Source organism: Cannabis sativa, chromosome X (assembly GCF_029168945.1).
Source record: "Cannabis sativa cultivar Pink pepper isolate KNU-18-1 chromosome X, ASM2916894v1, whole genome shotgun sequence".
Taxonomy (NCBI): domain Eukaryota; kingdom Viridiplantae; phylum Streptophyta; class Magnoliopsida; order Rosales; family Cannabaceae; genus Cannabis; species Cannabis sativa.
The window spans coordinates 54,978,179-54,999,481 of NC_083610.1; the positions used below are offsets into that span (position 1 = coordinate 54,978,179).

General features: G+C 27.7%; 1 protein-coding gene across 1 annotated transcript; it reads left to right on the forward strand.

Moving 5' to 3' along the window:
- Positions 1 to 1,546: 1,546 nt before the first annotated feature.
- Positions 1,547 to 13,265, forward strand: LOC115725230 (GEM-like protein 1). Its single transcript, XM_030654677.2, has 4 exons — positions 1,547 to 2,022; positions 2,148 to 2,249; positions 2,631 to 2,902; positions 12,802 to 13,265. Exons 1-4 carry the CDS (start codon positions 1,704 to 1,706, stop codon positions 12,979 to 12,981), a joined length of 873 nt encoding a protein of 290 aa, XP_030510537.1. The 5' UTR covers positions 1,547 to 1,703; the 3' UTR covers positions 12,982 to 13,265.
- Positions 13,266 to 21,303: the final 8,038 nt, after the last annotated feature.

Here is a 21,303-nt window from a genome sequence, read left to right on the forward strand (position 1 = left end):
AGAAGAAGAAGAGGAAAAAAAAAGGATTTTTTTTTTTAATTTTTTTTTTATAAATTATTATTTTTTTTATTTTTTTTAAATATTTATAATTATTTTTTAAAATTAAAATTATGTGGACCACTAAAAATTTGTCACGTGTACAAGTGCGTACACGTGGAAGTCTACAGTGGCACTTAACAGTGATTTTTGGACGGAGGTGTGCAGAGCAAAACGGAATCAGGGTTTAGGTTGTTTAGCCGCCAAAAATACAATTTTTGTGGTTAAGTGTTACAAACCGTAAAGTTCAGGTGGTTTAGCCGCCAATATCCCAATATAATTTAGGTATTATTACTGCCAAAAATTAAACTTAGCTATTTATTTGCATTTGAGAGTTAAACTTAAGTATTTATGCCGCAAATTACTCTATGAAAAATTAGTAATTTTTTTTTTCTATTTATATGTACTTTTAATATTTTTGGTATTAAGTTGTAGTTTTATTATTTGTTTATGTGTAATAAAAAAATGTTGTGTTATGTTGTCCTAATAAAAGAAAGGGTAATTTTACAATGCACCCCCTTAAAATGGATGTACTGATGCACCCTTAACTTGTTTCGGCATCTAGAAGAATTTTTTAGTTTAATTTTTTTTTCATATTCATGTACGTTATATCTATTTAAGATATCCTACAAAATTTTAAAAAATTCAGAATTATTTACAATATAGAAAACAATGTTCAAACCGTCTATTTTACACTCGTATAAAATAAAATAGTCACGCGTGCAACACACTGTTTGAACGTAGTTTTCGGCGTGTTAAACTTTTTTGAATTTCTTAAAATTTTGCATGATGTCTTAAATAACTATAACATACATGATTATGAGAAAAAATTTGACCAAAAAATTATTTCAGATGCTAAAACAGATAGGGGTGCATCAATATATTCATTTTAAGGAGTGCATTCTAGAATTTTCCTAAAAGAAATATATCTTTGGAAAATTCTACAATGCACCCCTTTAAAATGGATATATTGATGCACCCCTATCTGTTTTAGCATCCGAAATAATTTTTTGGTCCAATTTTTTCTTATAGTCATGTACGTTATAGTTATTTAAGACATCCTGCAAAATTTTAAAAAATTCGGAAAAGTTTAACACGTCGAAAACTACGTTCAAACAGCGTGTTGCACGCGTAACTATTTTATTTTATACGCGTGTAAAATAGACTGTTTGAACATTGTTTTCTATATTGTAAATTATTTCGAATTTTTCAAAATTTTGTGGGATATCTTAAATAGATATAACGTACATGAATATGAAAAAAAAATTAGACTAAATTTTTTTTCTAGATGTCGAAATAAGTTAAGGGTGTATCAATACATCTATTTTAAGAGAGTGCATTGTAAAATCACCCTATATCTTTTTAGTGTGAATAAAAATTTCAAAAATATTATACATGGTAACTTTATTAAAAAAAAAGTGGTTTTGAAATAGGATTATTTAGCTCAATTTCTCCAAAAAAAAAAAAAAAAAAAAAAAAAAAAAAGTGTCCGTGACACAGCACAAGTAAAAAGAAAACCAACTGTACAAATCCTTACTGTTACGGTAATATCAATGACAATTCATTTTGACCAAGTGAAGTGACCCTTTGTCCCTATCTTTCCAATCGTTCAAACCTGGAGACAGATCCTTTTCTTCCACCAAATCTGTTGTTTAACAAGAAAGAAGATGAGTAAGCAACAGCAACCGTCCGATCAACCCCCTCCTTCTCATTCCACCGACTACGCTCCATACCCTAAGCTCATACCCCACGACATCGGTCCTCCTCTGCAGCCCGAGACATGGGCATCCGTTACAATTGCCCCCGAACCCCAACCCCAACCCCAATCGAACCAAGAATCCCCTTCTGCTTCTCCTCCTCCACCACCGGCGGCGATCCACGTCGAAGAGCGGGCTCCGATCTCCGCCGATGCCGCCACCTCGATGCCGGAGGAGTCCAATCCCTACGTGGCCCCTCCTGCACCGCCGCCTGCCTCCTCCGCCAAGAGTGAGTATACCTTTTATCTTTATGCCCTTCAATTCATTTATTAATCGTCAAGTAAAAGTTGTTTGTGATCCGAGGGTTTGGAAATATTTGATAATGGGTTTGGGGTTTCATATTTTTGTGATCAGATAAGATGGATTCAGTGAAAGATGTTCTTGGGAAGTGGGGGAAGAAGGCTGCGGAAGCTACCAAGAAGGCTGAGGATCTTGCTGGGAATATGTGGCAACACTGTGAGTTATTCGTCCTATTGCTTTGTTTTATTTGGAGTTCATATATACGTTGTTCATCTTCGATTTATTGTCATCTTTTAAACATCCAAGTTATTGTTATTAAATATTGTTTCCCAAATTCTGGTTTTAGGAGAACAAATTGTACTTATTACGTTCAAGAACATAATATATTACAGTATAATCTTGCTACCATGTGTTAGTTGGCTGTGTAGCTGAAGTTTATTTATAGACTTTCTTTTGACTTGAAAACAAATGTCATTCTTACCGTAAGGAAATAAAATAAAATAAGAAAACAAGCTTATCTTTATTTATAACCTGGTTCAAATGTGGTGATGGTGAAACCTGTGATTCCCACTGTTTATTTTCCCTCATTGTAACCAGTGAAAACGGGTCCTAGTTTTGCTGATGCTGCTGTCGGAAGAATAGCTCAAGGAACAAAGGTGCTTGCAGAAGGTGGTTACGAAAAAATTTTCCGACAGAATTTTGAGACTGTCCCTGAGGAACAGCTTCGGAAGACTTATGCATGCTACCTATCCACTTCTGCTGGTCCGGTCATGGGAATTTTATATTTGTCAACTGCAAAGCTTGCGTTTTGCAGTGACAGCCCACTTTCCTACAAAACTGGTGACCAGACTGAATGGAGCTATTATAAGGTACACTCTGAACATAATGGATAATTTAAAACAGTTAATACCATTTATCTGCTGGGTTTATCTTTTTTCTGATGCTTGTTACTATGCTTTCAGTTTCTTTTTTTTGATGCTTTCAGTTACTTTGTTCATGCTTGTGTAGATAGGTTTGAGCTAAAACCTGAAACCAATAGATAAATCATTGCCATTGGAAAGTGGTTTATGAAAGACTCGATAATTATATGTCTTAAGATAAGGTTTTCGACAAGTCATTTTATTTTTGTTTAAACAACACTTTCTAGCTCTCAATATTTTTTTTAATCAAAGATCAATGTGGACCTTGTGGATAATACTTTATATATCTGGTTTAGGAGATGGTGATTTGGGTTAGTTACAGGACTAACGAGGTTTACCTTTTAGATTTTTTTCTTCCCTCTTTCCTTTTTTTCTTACTTTTTCTTGGTAATTTTTTTGTTTTTCAATTTTAAATCACAAAAATGAAGGTAGAATTTTTGTTTTTCAAAAAATGTGCTCATTACATTTTTAATTTTTTATTTTAAAAACAAAAAAATTTAAATGTGTTTTCATAAATTTCATTTTATTTTGGTGCCGTTTGGTAACGGTTTTGTTTTCTAATTTTTTAATCACAAAATGAAAGTGAAATTTTTATTTTTAAAAATTTTGTTTTTGAAAAAAAAAATACGTTCTGTAACTATTTTTGTTTTTCAATTTTAAAAATAGAAAATAAAAGTGTGTTCTGTAAAGTTCATTTTCATTTTTATTTTTTGATTTTATTTAAGTCGGGTCTAGGTCTGGGGTTAGATTTGGGCTCGAGTCAGAGACCTAGTTCAACGCTAGGGCTGTGGGGAGGATTTGGATCGGGTCTGGTCGGAGTCTGAAATATTGATTAAGAAAAAAAAATTGTTTAAAAAAATATTGAAAGTGACTTTTTTTTTTGTTTTTAAAATTTTGATTCTCAATTAAAAAATTAAAAAGTAAAAAAACATGTTTTTGAAAAATATTTTTATTTTTCTAATTTTAAAAACAGAAAACTGATTAAAAAAGTGTTACTAAACGTTACCTTTATGTTTATTATTCAAGTAAGGAATGAGAAATTAAGGTGAGAAAAAGTGGGACAGGGTCAGAAATATATTCATTTTTGAGCAAATATAAAAATCAACACAACAATTACAATTTTGTTTAGAATCATAGTTGGAGGGAAAAATATGTTTTGGTGTGAGTTTTATTGGGTATGTTTGGAGGAGTGAGCTAAAATTTTAGGAATGATCACCTAAAATTTTATAAAATTACCCTATTTTTTTTTGTTTTTTTTTTTTTTTTTAAATATTTACTCCAGAAAAACAGGCTAGGAACTGGTATATATACTTTCAATAATTTCTCGTTGCTCTTAAACAAAGAAAAAGAAAGTGGGACGTTTAAAATTACATACATTTACATTTTTGTCAGTTTTGAGTGATGCTGTAAATATCGAGCTGGATTTTTTTGATATGACATGAAATTGACACCCGACCACCAGGAGAAAGATATGGGTTTGGGCACGACATAGTATAATACTATGATACGAAAAAAATTAACTTAAGTACGACACGACAAGCCTGAAAGTATAGTACATAAGCATGAATTAACTTGTCTAAAAGTACAACATGTTAAAAATTCTTATAATTTAATAATATTATTTACTAATAAATATTCAAAATCCAATCATTTTAATTAATTTTTTATATAATTATGTGAACTATTGTTGAAAAATTATGAAAAATACATATAATTTAGTGGTTAACTTATTAATGATAGAAAAATAATAGAAAAATAGAGTTAAATTTGAGCCTATAGAAAAAAATAGACTAATCCATTTATAAAAAATGAGTCAGTTTGAACAAAGTACAGTATGAAAATGCGAGTTTACGGATAGTGCTAACCTTACCTTTTAAAATATTGGCAGGATTTATGTTATTGTGCTGCAACCACTTTAGAAATTTAAACCGTAAATTTGAAAAAAATAAAAATAAAAACAGTATATGGGATGATTTTTTTTTCCTTTTTCTTAGTGACTTTTTTTTTTAGTCACGTTGGCTGATTTATCTTTTATTTCTTTCTTTTTCTTAACTTTTGTTTTCTTTTCTCTCTCTCTTTATTTTTCTTTTTCATTTTTTTTCTCGATCATCTCTCTATCTCTATTTTTTTTCTCACTATTTTTTTTTTATCTTTTTATACATATAATATATAATAAATATACATTTTTATATCTTATTTTTCATACTTTTTTTACTTTCACAAAATTTTATTTTATAATTTTTTTTAAAATACAAATTTATTATATTTCTTTGTTTTTTTTTTACATTATTTTATCATTTACACTCAAATTATTTCATAGTTTTTTTAATTAATTATAAAATATACAAAAAAAATTAACATTTACTAAAACTTTTATACTTTTTCTCATATTTTTTTGATACTCCTCTCTCTTACAATCCTTCTATATCTTTCTCTCTTTTACATTAATAATTTTTTTTTTTTGGTTATTTTGTAGTTTATTTGGAGTTGATTTGTGAATGATTTGCATATTTTAATAAATTGATGTCTTGTTATTTCTCTATTGATTTATTGTTGTCGTTTTGTTATTTTATAGTAATTTTTATGTTGTTATTTATGTGTTTTATAATTATTTTATAGTTATTTTTATGTGTTTTTTTTTGTAAACTTGTTAATTTTTGTGTATTTTTTATGGTGTATATTTTTAGTTTATTATACAATTTTTGTTGTATATATGTATATTAGTTTTGTTGTTTTCAATTGTTTTTAAGTAGTTTTTAAAATATTTTTTTATTCAATAAATATTTTTTAGTTATTTTTACCGAATATGATTATTTTAATTTCATACTTTTTTCATTTTTTTAACATTATTTTCCTCTCTTACAAAACAAATTAAGAGCACTCTTATTTTTTTTTTCTTTTACGTGATTAATAAAAATAGTATTTTTTTTTATTTTTATATTTTATAGTTTATTCAGAATTTATTTATGAATGATTTGTATATTTTAATAAGATTGTTGTTTTATTATTTTTCTATTGGTTCATAGTTGTCTTTTTGTTATTTTATAGTTGTTATTTATGTGTTTAATAATTATTTTTTTGTTGTTTTTATATTTTTTTATATAGTTGTTTAGTTTATGTGTATTTTTTATAGTGCATATTTTTAGTTTATTCCATACATTTTTTTGTTGTTGTTTATATGTGTATTTATTTTATTATTTTTATGTTAATTTTTTAGTTATTTTTTTATTCATGTGTATCTTTTTATACTGTATATTTTTAGTTTCTTCTTTTTTTAATTGTATGTGTGTTGCTTTGTAATTTAGATATATACTTAGTTTATTTTTTTTTCACACGTCTTATTAAAAATACAATGATAAGATTTTTCGTTTTTTTAATAACATAATGTCAGTAGTAGATATTAACATATTAATTATATATTATTCATTATGTTAAAATTATAAAATTTTATTATTTTTATTATTAATGTAATTATTTATTTAAGTTTTAAAAAATAAATATTATTTCTAACTGTTATTAATTTAAAAATGAAAAACTAAAATAAAAATTAAAAGTATGAAGTTGTAATAATAAATTTTATAAAAAATTAATAAAGTAATATAAAAAGATAAATCAACTAAGTAAAAAAATAAATTTGTAATATAAAAATATATTGAGAAAATATATTAATTAGATTAATATTTTTTTTTTGACACATTTTATTAAAAATATAATAATAAGAGTTTTCGTTGTAAATAATAGATATTAATATATTAATTACATATTATTCATTGTATTATATACTCTCATTTAAAATTATAAGATTTTATTATTTTTATTGTTAATGTAATTATTTATTTAATTTTTAAAAAATAAATTATTATTTTGAAATGTTACTAATTTAAAAATGAAAAAATAAAATAAAATGTAAAAGTATGAAATTGTAAAAATAAATTTTATTAAAAATAATTTAATAATATAAAAAGATAAATCAACTAAGTGAAAAAATAAATTTATAATATAAAAACATATTGATAAGATATATTTTTTTTTTTGCATATTGTAATTAGATTAATATTTTATATTTTTTAATTGTTTTGTAATTATTTTTTTTTGTTATTTTATAGTTATTTTCATTTTATTTGTTATATTATTTTAGAATTTTTTTTTAGTTGTTTTAGTTGTTTTTAAGTGGTCTTTTACTTTAATATAATATTTTTATAATTTTAAAATTTTAACCCACAGTATTAACGTAAAAGAAAATGTGTTACAATAAAATGACCAAAAAAAAAGGGATTTTTTTTATATTTACATTTCAAAATAGTTTTATTATTTTTTTTTTTATATTTTTACGGAATTCTACTTAGAAACCTCTATTGCAACTAGCACTGTAACTATTTTTGAAACTCAAACCGTAAATAAAAAAAAAAGTTAAAAAGATAGTATATGGGGTAATTAGATTCCCATAAAAAGACTTGAGATAACCTTCTTACGAGAAAATTACACTCTATATCCTTTTTATATTGTCCTCTTTTATTTTTACTTTTTTTTTTAAAGTTTATTATTTTAACCTCTTTTTTTAAACATTGTACTAATTTTGCTCCTGTCACTTCAAGATACTTTCCATAAGATAAATTTAATTAATTGATTAATAAAAGTGATATTTTTCAACATTACTCCTAACCTTACTACGTAGAATAAGACGGGCTGGCCCACTGAATTCATAAATGAATGTGGGTATTTGGGTGTAGCCCGTGAAACTCAATTTTCACGCCAACAGCAGATTGTAGATATGTTGTTCAATACTCAAATATCTCTGTTTGGTAAGAGAGAAATTTGGAAGAATGAAAAGGGTTAGGTGGAGTGCCAAAATTATATGGCATGAGAAAATGGTAGGGAGGGAAAAATCAAACCTTCAACAAATGAAGGATTTTATAATTAGATATTTTTTTTTTTGTAGAAATTAAAATTACATACATATTCTTAAATAAAAAATAAAATATATATTGAGTAATAAATAATTTAATAATTTTGCTTTTAAAATTTAAACACATCCTTATCTCTTCGGTTCTAAGACCAAACAATATTAAGAAAAGTAATAATCCATCTCATTCCATCCCACCCTCTCTTTCCTTTTTAAACTCCCCATCTTTCGAATATTCTTTTCTTCTTATCAAATATAGCGTATTAAGAAAATAACAGAAAAAGGAATAATATTATGTGACGCAAGAGAATTTTTAGTTTATGAGAAATTATTGGGTGGTTTTTTTTTTAAATAAAAAAATAATAAATTATTAGATGTTGTCAGCATTCATGTAGTTAGTTAAACCTAAATATAATTAATCTACTAAAGTGTTGCAATTAATAATAAATTTGTTCATATTGTTTATTTTTTTATTAAAAATTATTTTCAAATTTTAATATTTAGAATTAGTTAAATTTAAAATATTATTTTGAATTAATTCTGAAAATAAATTTAGGACGAATAATAATAATATTTTAATTATTATTACAAAATATAATAGTAATTTTTATTTTTATTTAAATCACTATTATGTTTTCAAATTTCAATGATTATCACTAAATTGAATATTATTAATTTTAAAATTATGATATTAAAAAAAATTAAAAACTAAAATAAAATTAGAATACGTGACTTGGCACGTAACATCTATCTAATATATATATATAGAACATTACGTTATTAAACAAATTTAAGTATAAATATTAATTTTAAAAATATTAAGTTATTAGATTTTAATCGTGAATAATAAAAAAAAAATATAATTTTTATCTTAATTCAACTATTTAATTAAAAAAATATCTCTTTTATGTTTATATACAAAAATATGTTTATATACAACTATTCAACTATATCAAAAATATGTTTATGTACAAAATATTTAATTAAAAATATGTTTATATGTCTATATCAAAAATATCTTTTTTTTTTTATTTTTTTTTCTAAATTATTTTTCCGATTCAATACGCACTTTTTTGGTCAAACAACATTCAATCCGCACTAAGTGCGGATTTCATATTTTGGATCCAATCCGATCCGCATAACAGTTTAAATCCCATCCAATCCAATCCGCACTAATCCAATCCGCAATAGTGCGGATTGGATTGATTATTTTGAATCGGTTATTTTTTTTAATGATAAATTATTTAATATTTCATAGAAAAAAGATTATTGTTTCTTAATCTCCAATAATAATCTATTTCTATCTCCATTTATATATAAATTAAACCAATATACATGTATGTCAATACATATGTACTTATCTTTAGATTTACGCTAAAATATATATGTATTCATTACTAAAATAAATAAGTTAGTATATATATTTAAATTTATGTGTATGTGTCTATGTCAATAAGAATAATTTTACTTGTGTTTTTTATTATAAAACAAATAAAATACACCAATTCAATATATTACTAAATAAGATTAAAAAATTAAAAGTTTGTGTTTTTTTTTAATATTACTAGAAAATTAATATATATTATATATTATAATTTTTTAAAAATATATATAATTAAGTGCGTAATGGATTGGATCGGCTGCTTTTTGAGGTCAAACAATATCCAATCTGCACAAGTGCGGATTTTAGATTTTTCAATCCAATCCAATCTGCACAAGTGCGGATATTCGCATTTTGCGGATTAGATTGGATTGGATCGTGGGGATTGGATTGGATCGAATACTTAGTGAACACCTCTAATTTTTAGTTAATGAAACAACTCCATTCCATATAATGTAAAAATAAAAGATTTTTCTAATTAAATAGAAAAATTAATCATAAAAATATAAATTTTCTTAATATTTTTCATTCATGGGTAATACCCAATAAGAATGCATATATATATATATACTAGCAAAAACTACGTGCGAGGCACGTATACTAAATTTTATGCTGGTTTTTTTCTATGTTATTTGAAAGTGATACAATAAAAAATTAAAAAAAAAAATATATTATTAGTTATTAGGTGAGATTATTTGAATAAAGAACAATAAATAATCACGTAAAAATAAAAAATAATTATTTGAATAAAGAATTCAATATACACATTTATATATATGAATCTAATCAAAAAGAATTATTAAATATATGAACAATAATTTGTCACGCTATATGTTTCCCAATAAAGAAATCCACCTCCTCATAGTCAAAAATAAACAATACATGTAATACAGATCTTTGTAATGAAGTACCTAAAAGAAACAAAACTTCAGTTAGCATAATCGGAAAAAGTTTAAGTGAACTAAATAATGACTAAGAAGATCTAAATTACAAAATGAAAATAACATGTCTATATGAGTATGATTCTATTGCTATATGAGCATAATTGATCTAAGAGAAAATAGATAAACTTATAAACATATAAATATACTTAATATTAATTTTGACAAAGAAACAATTCAATTATAAACAATTCTAAATATCAGTTTGACAATTTCAACACACTAATTACTCATTAAATAACCATAATGTATACATCATGATAATTTTATTTTATTTGATATCAAATGATAGAGATTATTGAGGTTTTCAGCCATGGAAAACACACTATGATCAAAAAGTAATACTCATTAATTGTATATTTCAAAGAAACCCTAATTTCCATGAATGTCCCTAATAATATATAAACAATAAAGTTGTAAATTAAAAAAAAATTAGCAAAATTTCATTTAATATAAGAAATAGAACAAATTGAAGATTTATACAATACTGGAATTTGAACTCTTAGAAGCCATTAGCGAAGGGGCGAAACTCGTTAGATCTCCTAGTTGAACACTACCTTAAAAAAAATTAAATGATGTGGAAGTTTTTGTATGTGTTTCTGTTTCGATATGTTCTTTTAAAACACCATAAATTGTAAAACAAGCCTAACAGTTGCTTAATGTTTCCTTAGCTTTAACGTGGCACCCACTTCTTAGATTGGCTTTTTTATCTTGTATATCTATGTATCTTTGAGATTTAACGAAAAAGGCTCTATTGCCTTGAGATTTAAACCACGTTTGATTTTCTTATTATTTACAGGGCCGGCATGCTTTGGTCTATGATATAAATACAGCAAATGAGACTTGGGAGTGGGTTGACCTTAAGGAGGTAACAATTGTGTTTTAAAATCTTGGTTCCTGAAGAATGTTTCAAGATACAAGTATGATGGGTTTTTTATATTATAGACGATTTGTTCTGAAATATAATAGAACTAACCAATTTAGGTTAATGATCTGGCTTCTGATACGTCCATATTAAAGATGATAGGGGGTGTGCGGTTCTGTAAATGCTATGAAATAATTTTGTAGTTAGTCTGTGAATATTGTAATGAAAGTGTTGGTTTGACTTGGCAATTTTTGTGGTTACAACTTACAAGAATTCTTGACAAAGTTGTTGAATAATAAACCAATATAAAACTTGTTTTACTCTATTGAATAATATGAAAGATAATTCATTTTTTCACCATGTTTAAAAATAAATACAAATTTGATGAGCATATTACTTTTTTTTTTTAATTGAGAGTCTCAGAGTATCAAATCTCAGGTTGTTTTTTTTTTAAATGTGTTGTGATTCTCGAATATTTAGCATCAAATATCAGTTCAAATATTAATAGAATTTGTTTTATTATTATTTTATTATATATAAATAATATTTTATTATTTTATTAAATAAAAATTAAAAGTCACCCAAATATCAGTTCAAATATTAATGGGATTTGTTTTATTATTATTTTATTATATATAAATAATATTTTATTATTTTATTAAATAAAAATTAAAAGTCACCCATAAATTTCTCAAAAACCAAGAATTTCAGTTATATAGGCACACTTTATATAGAATAGACATATATATATCTTAAATTAAATGTGGCTATTTAATAGAAATTATTATCTTAACAGTTTTTTTTCCGTTAAAGTTAACAATTAAAATTAACAGCATTAAATGATTGAATTAATTATCTTTTTTTTTTGAAGAAAAATAAATCAATTTTGAATATTTAAATTTAATTTATTTATTAAAATATTATTTTGATAATTATTAAAAGTATTAAAAAATTTAAATAATTATTTTTTATAGAAGTTTTTATTTAAATTTAAATTAGACGCCGTACTTTATAATAAATTTATTAGATATATTGTTTTAAAAAATTGTAATTGAATTGTATTAAATTTAAAAGTAAAAGAGACATGGCATATTACTAACTAATATATTCACATATTGTATCTTCCTCTGCAACTTTAGGGTTCTGTACCCCCACAGGTGAATTTTATATGTGATTAAATGTTTGTTCCTTGTGAGTTTCACTGCCATTATTGTAATTCACGGTAGCAATTAGAGTTTAACGTGTTGTGGTGCTAAATATCCATTTAATCGAATAGTACAATTATTGTACTAAATATCTTTCTTTTGCTCCGCATTCTTATCCCGGGGAGAAAGTGGTATGTTACCTTTCTATTTAAATTTGCCAATCTATTGTTTGCTTTTTCTCATGAACACTCTCTTGATGAGCTTCTGCGAGTCTGGTTGGGCTGTCTCTTGATGGGAATGGAGCAAGCCTATTCCCATATGATATGTTAACAGTCGAGGCCCCTGTGACAACACTGTCAGGCGTTACCGGATCATACCATCCTAGCTGTAGATGTTGACCTTAGTTGCAGCAGCCCTTGTCAGCCTATAATATTCTGTTGTCTGCAGTGCAGTATCCTCTAGAACCTGTTATTGTCAGTTGTAATAAATCATGCTTGTTGGATAAAAAATATGAACCGGATCAACTAGAACCTGTTATTGTAAATTGTAACAAATCATGCTTGTCGGGTAAAAAAAATATAAACAAGGATCATTTTTGTATTTGTTGGTGTAGGTGGTGATTCCATTTCATCAGCTTAAGGCAGTTAATCCATCTGCAAGCAAAGTCAACCCTGCTGAAAAATACATACAGGTTATATCTATTGACAACCATGAGTTTTGGTTTATGGGTTTTGTACACTATGACAGTGCTGTGAAAAATCTTAGAGGACTGTTGCAACCTGGCAGCTTGTGAGAAACATTGGACCAAACTTGCTATGTCATGGAAGAAAGCACTGCATGTTAGTTGAGCTGGCTTGACTTTGTGGTTTTGGTGGAATTGTATGGAACAATTGCTTTAGTGTTGTGTTTTGTTCTTGTGCTGCCGTTGTTTTTGTCTGGATTTATTCTTATATTCTTTTACTATAATATTTGGGGGTATAGGGAAGTAACATTTGTATTAGTTGTAAATGACATTGGTAATGGTTGTATACATTTCATTTGTACTTGGTAATGCAGATTTGTATTGTTATAGGGTAATTACTAATTGGCGGCTATAATTTAAAATTCTAATAATTTAAGAACTTAAACATTTATTATGGTAAAAATAGTTAAATCATGGTTTATTGTAATAGTAATTGTAATGGAATCATGATTATTATTATAATGTTTAAGTTTACTCTCAAAAGTGATGTAAGGAAATTAGAATGTAATGATAATTATATTATATAAGAAAATATTATATTAAAAAAGTTATGTAATGATGATTATATTACAAGAGATCAAATAAAGTAAAATTAAAATGACTTGTTCTCTCTTGTTATATAAATTTAAAAATAAATTAGGAACAACTTTGTTAATTTACCACTTATTATAATAATTAATTTTTATTATGATTCTTATTCCATTATATTATTATTATCATTACTATTATATTATATTAAATCAAACTTCACCTTAAGTCGTTGCCATTCAAATATTTAACACTGTTATAAATTTTTGGATATCCAAAGCACACAAATTAGTTATCACTATAAATACTTAAGAGATTTTTACACTTGGTGTCCTTTTTTATCCTTTTTTTTATTTTTTTTGTCAATGCTGGGTTATTTAAACTTTTATACAAGTTTTATTTTTCAATTTTACATTTTCAAAAGTTTCATAATTTTAAATATACTTATCCCTATGCTTATGTCATGGTTTTCTCTCTTCTTACACTCCACCACTTCCATAACTCCTCCTTTCTTTTTTTGTTTTGTTTTGTTTTGTTTTTTTTTTTTTATTTTATTTTCTGTTTCTCTTTCCTTGGTTCTTCATTACCACAACCCACGATCATCCCGTCCAAAGCCCTAACCCATGATTTTTCAACCTCTCATCTATGTCACTATCTCCATTATCTTCCATAAGCTCTGTAAGTTGCTCCTCCCACATTGTCTTCTCTTCTTCTATAAATGGCCACCACATAGTCGGGTTCGAAGTTACCTTCCCCAGCTAAAAAATTTCTAAAATTTCTAAGAAACCTCCTACAAATTTATCATTTTATTGAGTTTGTTTTTACAGTAACTATTTTGTTTTTTTTTGTCAATGTTTTACTTGTTTATCATGACGGTTTTATGTATTCTGTCATTCTTTTTGTATTTCTTTTATGTATTTTTGTGTTGTTATTGAGTTATTTTTTAGTTGTTTTTATATTCATCTATTGCTGTAGTTTTTTCTTTGTTGTTTTCTGGTTGTTGTATGGTTGATTATGATGTCACGGTCCCTGTTCCTAGAAAAAATGTATCGTCTTGAACTGATCCAATTGTGTGCGCATATAGTTGTTGCTTGGAAGTTGTTGCCGGGTTGTTTCCAGATTGCTGCAAATCTGCCCTGTCTTTGAGTTGTTGTCATCCCAATGCCCATTGCTCTGTACCAAAATTTGTAATGGTTCCGTATCCTGAAATAATGTAAATTATTTATTTGTTTCAATTTCAGAAGTTGCAAACAACTATTTCAATCTGGCAAAACAACTACTAAACAACTCTTTCTAACAACAACATTTGCAGATAACATTTTGATCTGGACGACTATTTTCATCTGTCAAATCAACTATTAAACAACTATTTTAAAGCATTCAGTAATTAATAAGAATAGATTCATCATTTCTCGTTTGCAGATCCCAAACAACCATTATTTTACTGGAAAACAACTTATAAACAACTGTTTGCATATTAAAACTCTGTAGCATATAATTATATGCATTAATATTTGTTTTATGCAAACCGTTGTTGTTTTTTTGTTCAAATTCACCAATATTTTATTATTATTTCAATTTATTCCAGTTTTCCTCAATTAATAACAAATTCTCATTTATGTAGAATAAAAGATTGGAAGATGTTCATGAAGAAATTGTATTACCTTCAATTATTTCTCTGATTCAATCATGGGTGAGTTTCATCGATTACAGATCTCCTTCTCTTCGATTCTTCTCCTCTGAACGCGTTGGGCTTTTGACTGAATGTTGCTTTTGAGTTTTTTTTTTTGTACAACAATGGAGGTTGGATAATTTTTTTTCCCTTTTTGTATTTGGATTTTCGGGATCTGAGTAGTTTTTCTTTGAGATCTACATTTTTTTAGATATGATTTTCCTAGTTTTGAAATGAAAATGGTTGAAAATGGTTGTTGGGGTCCTACAGCTGGGTCACGAAGAAGGAGGATTCCCTCTGTTTTTTTTTGGCAGGTATTTTTGTAAATAACAACTTTTAGTTTCTATTTTTGTTTATTTTCTCTATGTAGGTCATAAATGTAAATTTTTTCCATTTTCAGTTTATTATAGAAAAAATCCCAATACTTAATTGTATTTCTCTTTAATTACATTGATTTAGCCTTTTATTCTTTTGGTCTTATTTTTGTATTAACCAGTTCTCTCTTCATCTACTTTCTCTTGATTTTAGTATATTCTTAATAGTTTTATAATAGGATAAATACTCATTGGTAACCTATATTTAATTGAAATACAGACTTAGTACCTCATATTTTTAATAATGATGATTGGGTACCTTATAATTTAAAATAGTACCCATTTGGTACCCCTAAACTTAGATTTGGTTAACCAATTTTTTGGTATGGACTAAAGTGTCCTTATTTACATGTAATTAATATAATTAAGCAATTATAATTAATTTAGGTAAAATATTCTACGTGTTAATTCTATTTTCGGTATCTTTAATTTGACAAAAATATTTTATACTTTAAAATTAATTTCGGCTATAGTATTTATTTGGTTTTCATATTTTGTGTATTATACTCTTATATTTTTGTATTAATTAATTTATATTTGGAAGAAAAATTGTCTAACTTTTCTATTTATATGAAATAAGGTATAAATGGTAAGTTTGATGACTCATCCTTTCTCTATTATCTAGCCGTGTTAATTTGATCTTGTGTGAGTTTTTTAATATGTTTAATCAAATTTCTTGTGGAGAAAATCGAAGCAAGATTTTCCTTTTCTATAAAAGGATAATCGCAGTTACTGCTCACATTTCTATAGGTATAGGGGCTGATTGAAGATCTATTTTAGGGAATTATCTAGTGAGCTGTGGTCTTGTTCAGACAGTGTGTAAGCTGTCAATAAGGTGTATATTGATTATAAATACACCTTATAGCAGCTAGGTCTTGTATCTCGTTCATGCACTTTGAATTGTATTCATATCTTAAGAAAATAGTGTCTTTGTTTTGTAAAGAAGAAAGTGTTCGTCTCTTACTCTGTTTATATGTATTTTGTATTATCTTAAGTTTGTATTCAAGTCTGCAAAAGAAGAAGAACAATAGTGCTACTTTGAGGAGAAGGTTTTACAAGCTTTCGTGAGATTACTATTTAAGTCTTGTCTCGAGAGGAAGCAAGCACTCTTTAAGGAGATTGAAGGGAGTTCGAGCACTTGAAGTTTCAGCAAGATTCGATTAGAATGTGGAACCCATCAAGCTTGCGGCATACAATAAGAGAGAGTTTATTTATGCATTAGTCAATTACTTTGTATTTTTGAGATCCATCTAATGAATCTTATCTTTGGGTGAGGTCCCGTGGACTAGTAACAATATAAAAGGATCGTTGAAACCACGTATCTTGGAGTTACAGAGTTGTCTTCTGTAGCTACAGAAAAAACTATTTCAGCACCAGTTTTATTATTCTGCATTTACTTAAGAATTTAATTAAATAATAAACTGGTAATATTAAAATATAGAATCTCAATTAGTATCAGAGTAAGTTACTAAACTCTTAGTGAGATCTTCATATTATTTTATTTCGTATAATTTATTTTGTGTGAGGTGTCGTTGTTTGCAGAAGGAAGATCTATTACTCAACTACCTCTGTTGAATGATTCAAATTATCCATATTGAAAGGTCAGAATGAGAGCATTCATAAGTCATAAGATGAGAAGGCTTGGAGAGCTATACTTACAAGTTGTTCATGACCTACTGAAAATGACGATAAAGGTAATACTAAGGTAAAACTTGAACATAATTGGACTACTGAAGATGAAAAATTATCTGGTTAAAACAATAAGGCCTTACATGCTATTTTTAATGGTATTGGTGAAGGCTTTATTAAATTAATTTCATCTTGCGAATATGTAAAGGACGCGTGGGAAATCCTTCAAATTCAGTTGAGGGTACCACTGATGTAAAAAGATCACGTTTTACCATGTTGCAAACTAGATTTGATGAATTGAGAATGTCAGAAATTGAAACTTTGCTTGAATGTTATGAAAGATTATCTAATATCTCTAATGAGTTTTTTATCTTGGGAGAAAAATTAGATGAATCTATGTTAGTTTGGAAAATTGTTCGTGTGCTTCTTGATAGATCTGACACAAAATAGTAAGCAAAGTGTCTTGAGTGAGAAAAGCAAAGGTGTTGCTTTTAAAGTTTCTAAAAATGATTTTTCTGATGATGAAATGGCCTTGTTGACAAAGAATTTTTAAAAATACATAAAATCTATTGGAAATAATCACTAACAATAAAAAAGGTATTCAATGCAGGAAGTGTGAAGGGTATGGCCATATTCAATCTGAATGTGCCTTTGAAGAAAAATAAAAAAAAAGTTTAATGTAACTTGAAGTGATGACTCTAAAAGTAGTGAGGATGAAAATAAAAAAGTTGCTTTAACAAGTGTTTTGCAGGAAAAAGGAAAATTCATATGTTTAAATAACACTTTGACTGATGTCAATAGGAAAGAAGATGGATCAGACTCAGATGATTCAAAACTTGATGATAACTCTTTGGTTGAATCTTACAAGGTAATGTTTGGTAAGTAGTTGGAAATTTGTGCTGAAAATTGTTCTTTGGTTAAAGTCAATAAAGATTTGTGTCACAACATTAAAGATCTTGAAGAAAAGAAATAAATATGAATCTGAATTGATTTTAAAAGAGTCTGAAATTACCTCTTTAACAAAGAAACTTGAAATCTTAATAGAAGTGTCAAAATGCTAAATCCAGGTTCCAACATTTTTGAAAAAAATTCAAAATTTAGGTCAAACAAGTCATGTTGGTTTAGGTTTTGTTTCGACTCAATCCAAACCTAATACCAAATTTGTTGATGTTTTTGTTTCTGGAAGTTCTATCTCTACCTTGCAGAATTCTGTTATTTTAGCAAAACACACTGCTGATACTGAAAAGAAGTAACACGGTAAGTTTAACAATTTCAAATGGAATAGAAGACGATTCATTCCTATGTGCCATTTTTGTGGGATAAAAGGTCACATTCGACCTAAATGTGTTACTACGCAAAACATGTTTAAATCCAATTATTTTGGAAATAAATATGTTTCTCAAAAATAAAAAAGGGTTGTAAAAAATAAATGCTTGGTAGGCTCTTCATGTTTTAAAACTATTGCTTCTCACATATGGTATTTTGACAGTGGTTGTTCTAGACACCTGACAGGTGAAAAAGATTATCTTGACAACATTAGACCAATGCATTATGGAGAAGTTACTTTCGGTAACGGTCTAGTTGGAAAAGTCATAGGAATAGGATCTCTTAATTTTGAAGGTCTTCCTATATTGATGAATGTCATGTTGGTTGAAGGACTAAAAGCTAACCTTCTTAGCATTAGTCAAATTTGTGATCAGGGTTATACTGTTAGCTTTGATAGTAACCATTGTTATGTTTATAATATTCTTGATGAAATTGCCTTGCAAGGGCTCAAATCTAGTGACAATTGTTACACTCTCATTACTTATGCTACTTGTCATTCTACCTTTGATAATACTACTGATTATGGCATGAAAAACTTCGTCATATTTATTTCAAAAATCTAAAAAGATTGTCAAGTGCAGGAATTGTTCAAGGATTACCTAAATTGGATAATGAATCTGTGAGAAAATGTGGACCATGTCAGCTCGGTAAGCAACTAAAAATTTCTCACAAAAGTGTTCCTCATGTGAATACTTCCTGAGTCCTCGAACTTCTTCACATGGATTTAATGGGTCCAACCCAGGTTGAAAGCTTGATTGGTAAGAGGTATATTTTTGTGTGTTGATAAATTTTCTCGTTTTTTATGGGTAGACTTTTTGAGAGAAAAATTTGATACTTTTGAGGCTTTTAAATCTTTGTGTTTGAAATTAAGAGTTGAAAAAAAATTGTAACATTGGTAAGATTGTTCGCATTAGAAGTGACCATGGGAAGGAATTTGAAAAAATACTGTATATGATGAGTTTTGTAAATCTAACATTATTTTTCATGAATTTTCTGCTCCTAAAACTCTTGAACAAAATAGAGTGGTTGAAAGAAAGAACCAAACTCTAACAGAAATGGCTAGAGTAATGTTGAATAGCAAGAAGCTTACAAGGCGTCTTTGGGTCGAAGCAATCAACACTGCTTGCTATACTATCAACAGAGTGTTCTTACATACATGTACTCACAAAACACCATATGATCTGGAAAGGTAAGTAACCAAGTGTAAGTCATTTCCATGTGTTTGTTTGCATTTGTTATATTTTGAGGGATCGTGATTACACTGGAAATTTGATGCAAAAAGTGATGAAGGTGTTTTTATAAGATATTTCGCTAATAGTAGGGCTTATTGTGTGTATAATATGAGAACCCAAACTGTTATGGAATCTGCTAATATTATTATTGATGATTTAATGGATTTGTTTGGTTTTCAACAGAAGAACAGATTGAAGAATTATTAGAAAAGCCTTCTGCCGTAGAAAAAGAATTTGACAGAGCCACAAAAGCTGTTCCTAAGACTACATTGTAGGACTCTGTTGCTACAGATGCAAATTTTCCTGATTCTTCAACAACAAAAGAAATTGAGCATCCTTCAAATACAATCACTAATCCAATTCAGAGGGAAACATCCTCAAGGGTTAAAAAGAATCATCATTCTGATCTCATCCTTGAAAACTTGGATGAAAACATGGTAACAAGAAGAAAATTTGCTAATATAATTCAATTCTTGTGTTTTGTTTCTTCTTTAGTTAGAAAAACTGTGAAAGAAGCCTTGCTAGATGAAGATTGGTTCCTAGCAATGCAAGATGAGCTAAATCAATTCATTCAAAACAAGGTATGGACAATGATTCCAAGACCGCCATTTATGAATATCATTGGAACAAAATGAATTTTCAAAAACAAGAGTGATGACTTTGGCACAATCATTCGAAACAACGCAAGGTTGGTTACCTAAGGATACACTAAGGTTGAGGGTATTGACTTTGATGAGCTCCAATAGCAAGACTAGAATCCATCAGGTTAATTCTTTCTATAGCATGCATTCTTGGATTTAAATTGTATCAAATTGATGTTAAATTTGTATTCTTGAATGGTTTTTTGAAAGAAGAAGTTTATGTTGAACAACCCAAAGGGTTTGAGGATCCCTTAAAGTGTACATTGTAATAGTAAATGTAATTTTCAACTGTGTTTTAAAAAAACTGAGGATCTCGACCTATAAGGTTATATAATTATTTTATAATAAGATTAATTTTTGTTTAGAAAGTTTTCAAATACGGGCGTTACAGTTTGGTATCAGAGCCACCAGGTTGTTCATTGAATGCCGTCAAGATATGTACAATCAAGGCTAATGTCGAGCTCAACTCACGGTTCCGTAAGCTTTACTTTTTGCAAACTGTTTAAGATGTATTCCATATATAAATTGTTGCTAAAACCCTAAATGCGGTCTTAAAAATATTTTGACCACTATCTAACCTACATGCCTTGTGGGATCATAGGCTAAGTCCTAAATAATGGACGCCCGGTGAAACGTCAGAGGACAGGGCGAAATGGTTGAGACCGGAGGTGGTTGGGGTGGTAGAAACCCCTAAAAACCCCATGGACGTCGTAGAGGCCACGGTCGTGCTCCTAGAGGTGGCCAAGAGAATCCACCTCAGGCTCCATTTGATTGGGAGCAAAGGTTTGTTGAGATATAAGCCAGAATTACTCAGTAAGAAGAAGAGATTTGAAGGCTCAGACAACAAGATGCCCCTGCTGAGCCTCCCTTGCAACCACCTGCTGCTGTGGTTCCTGCAGTGCCAGTGGAACAACCTGTTGGTGGAAACCATATGGAGCCCTTATATGAGAGGTTCAGGAAGCAAGCACCTC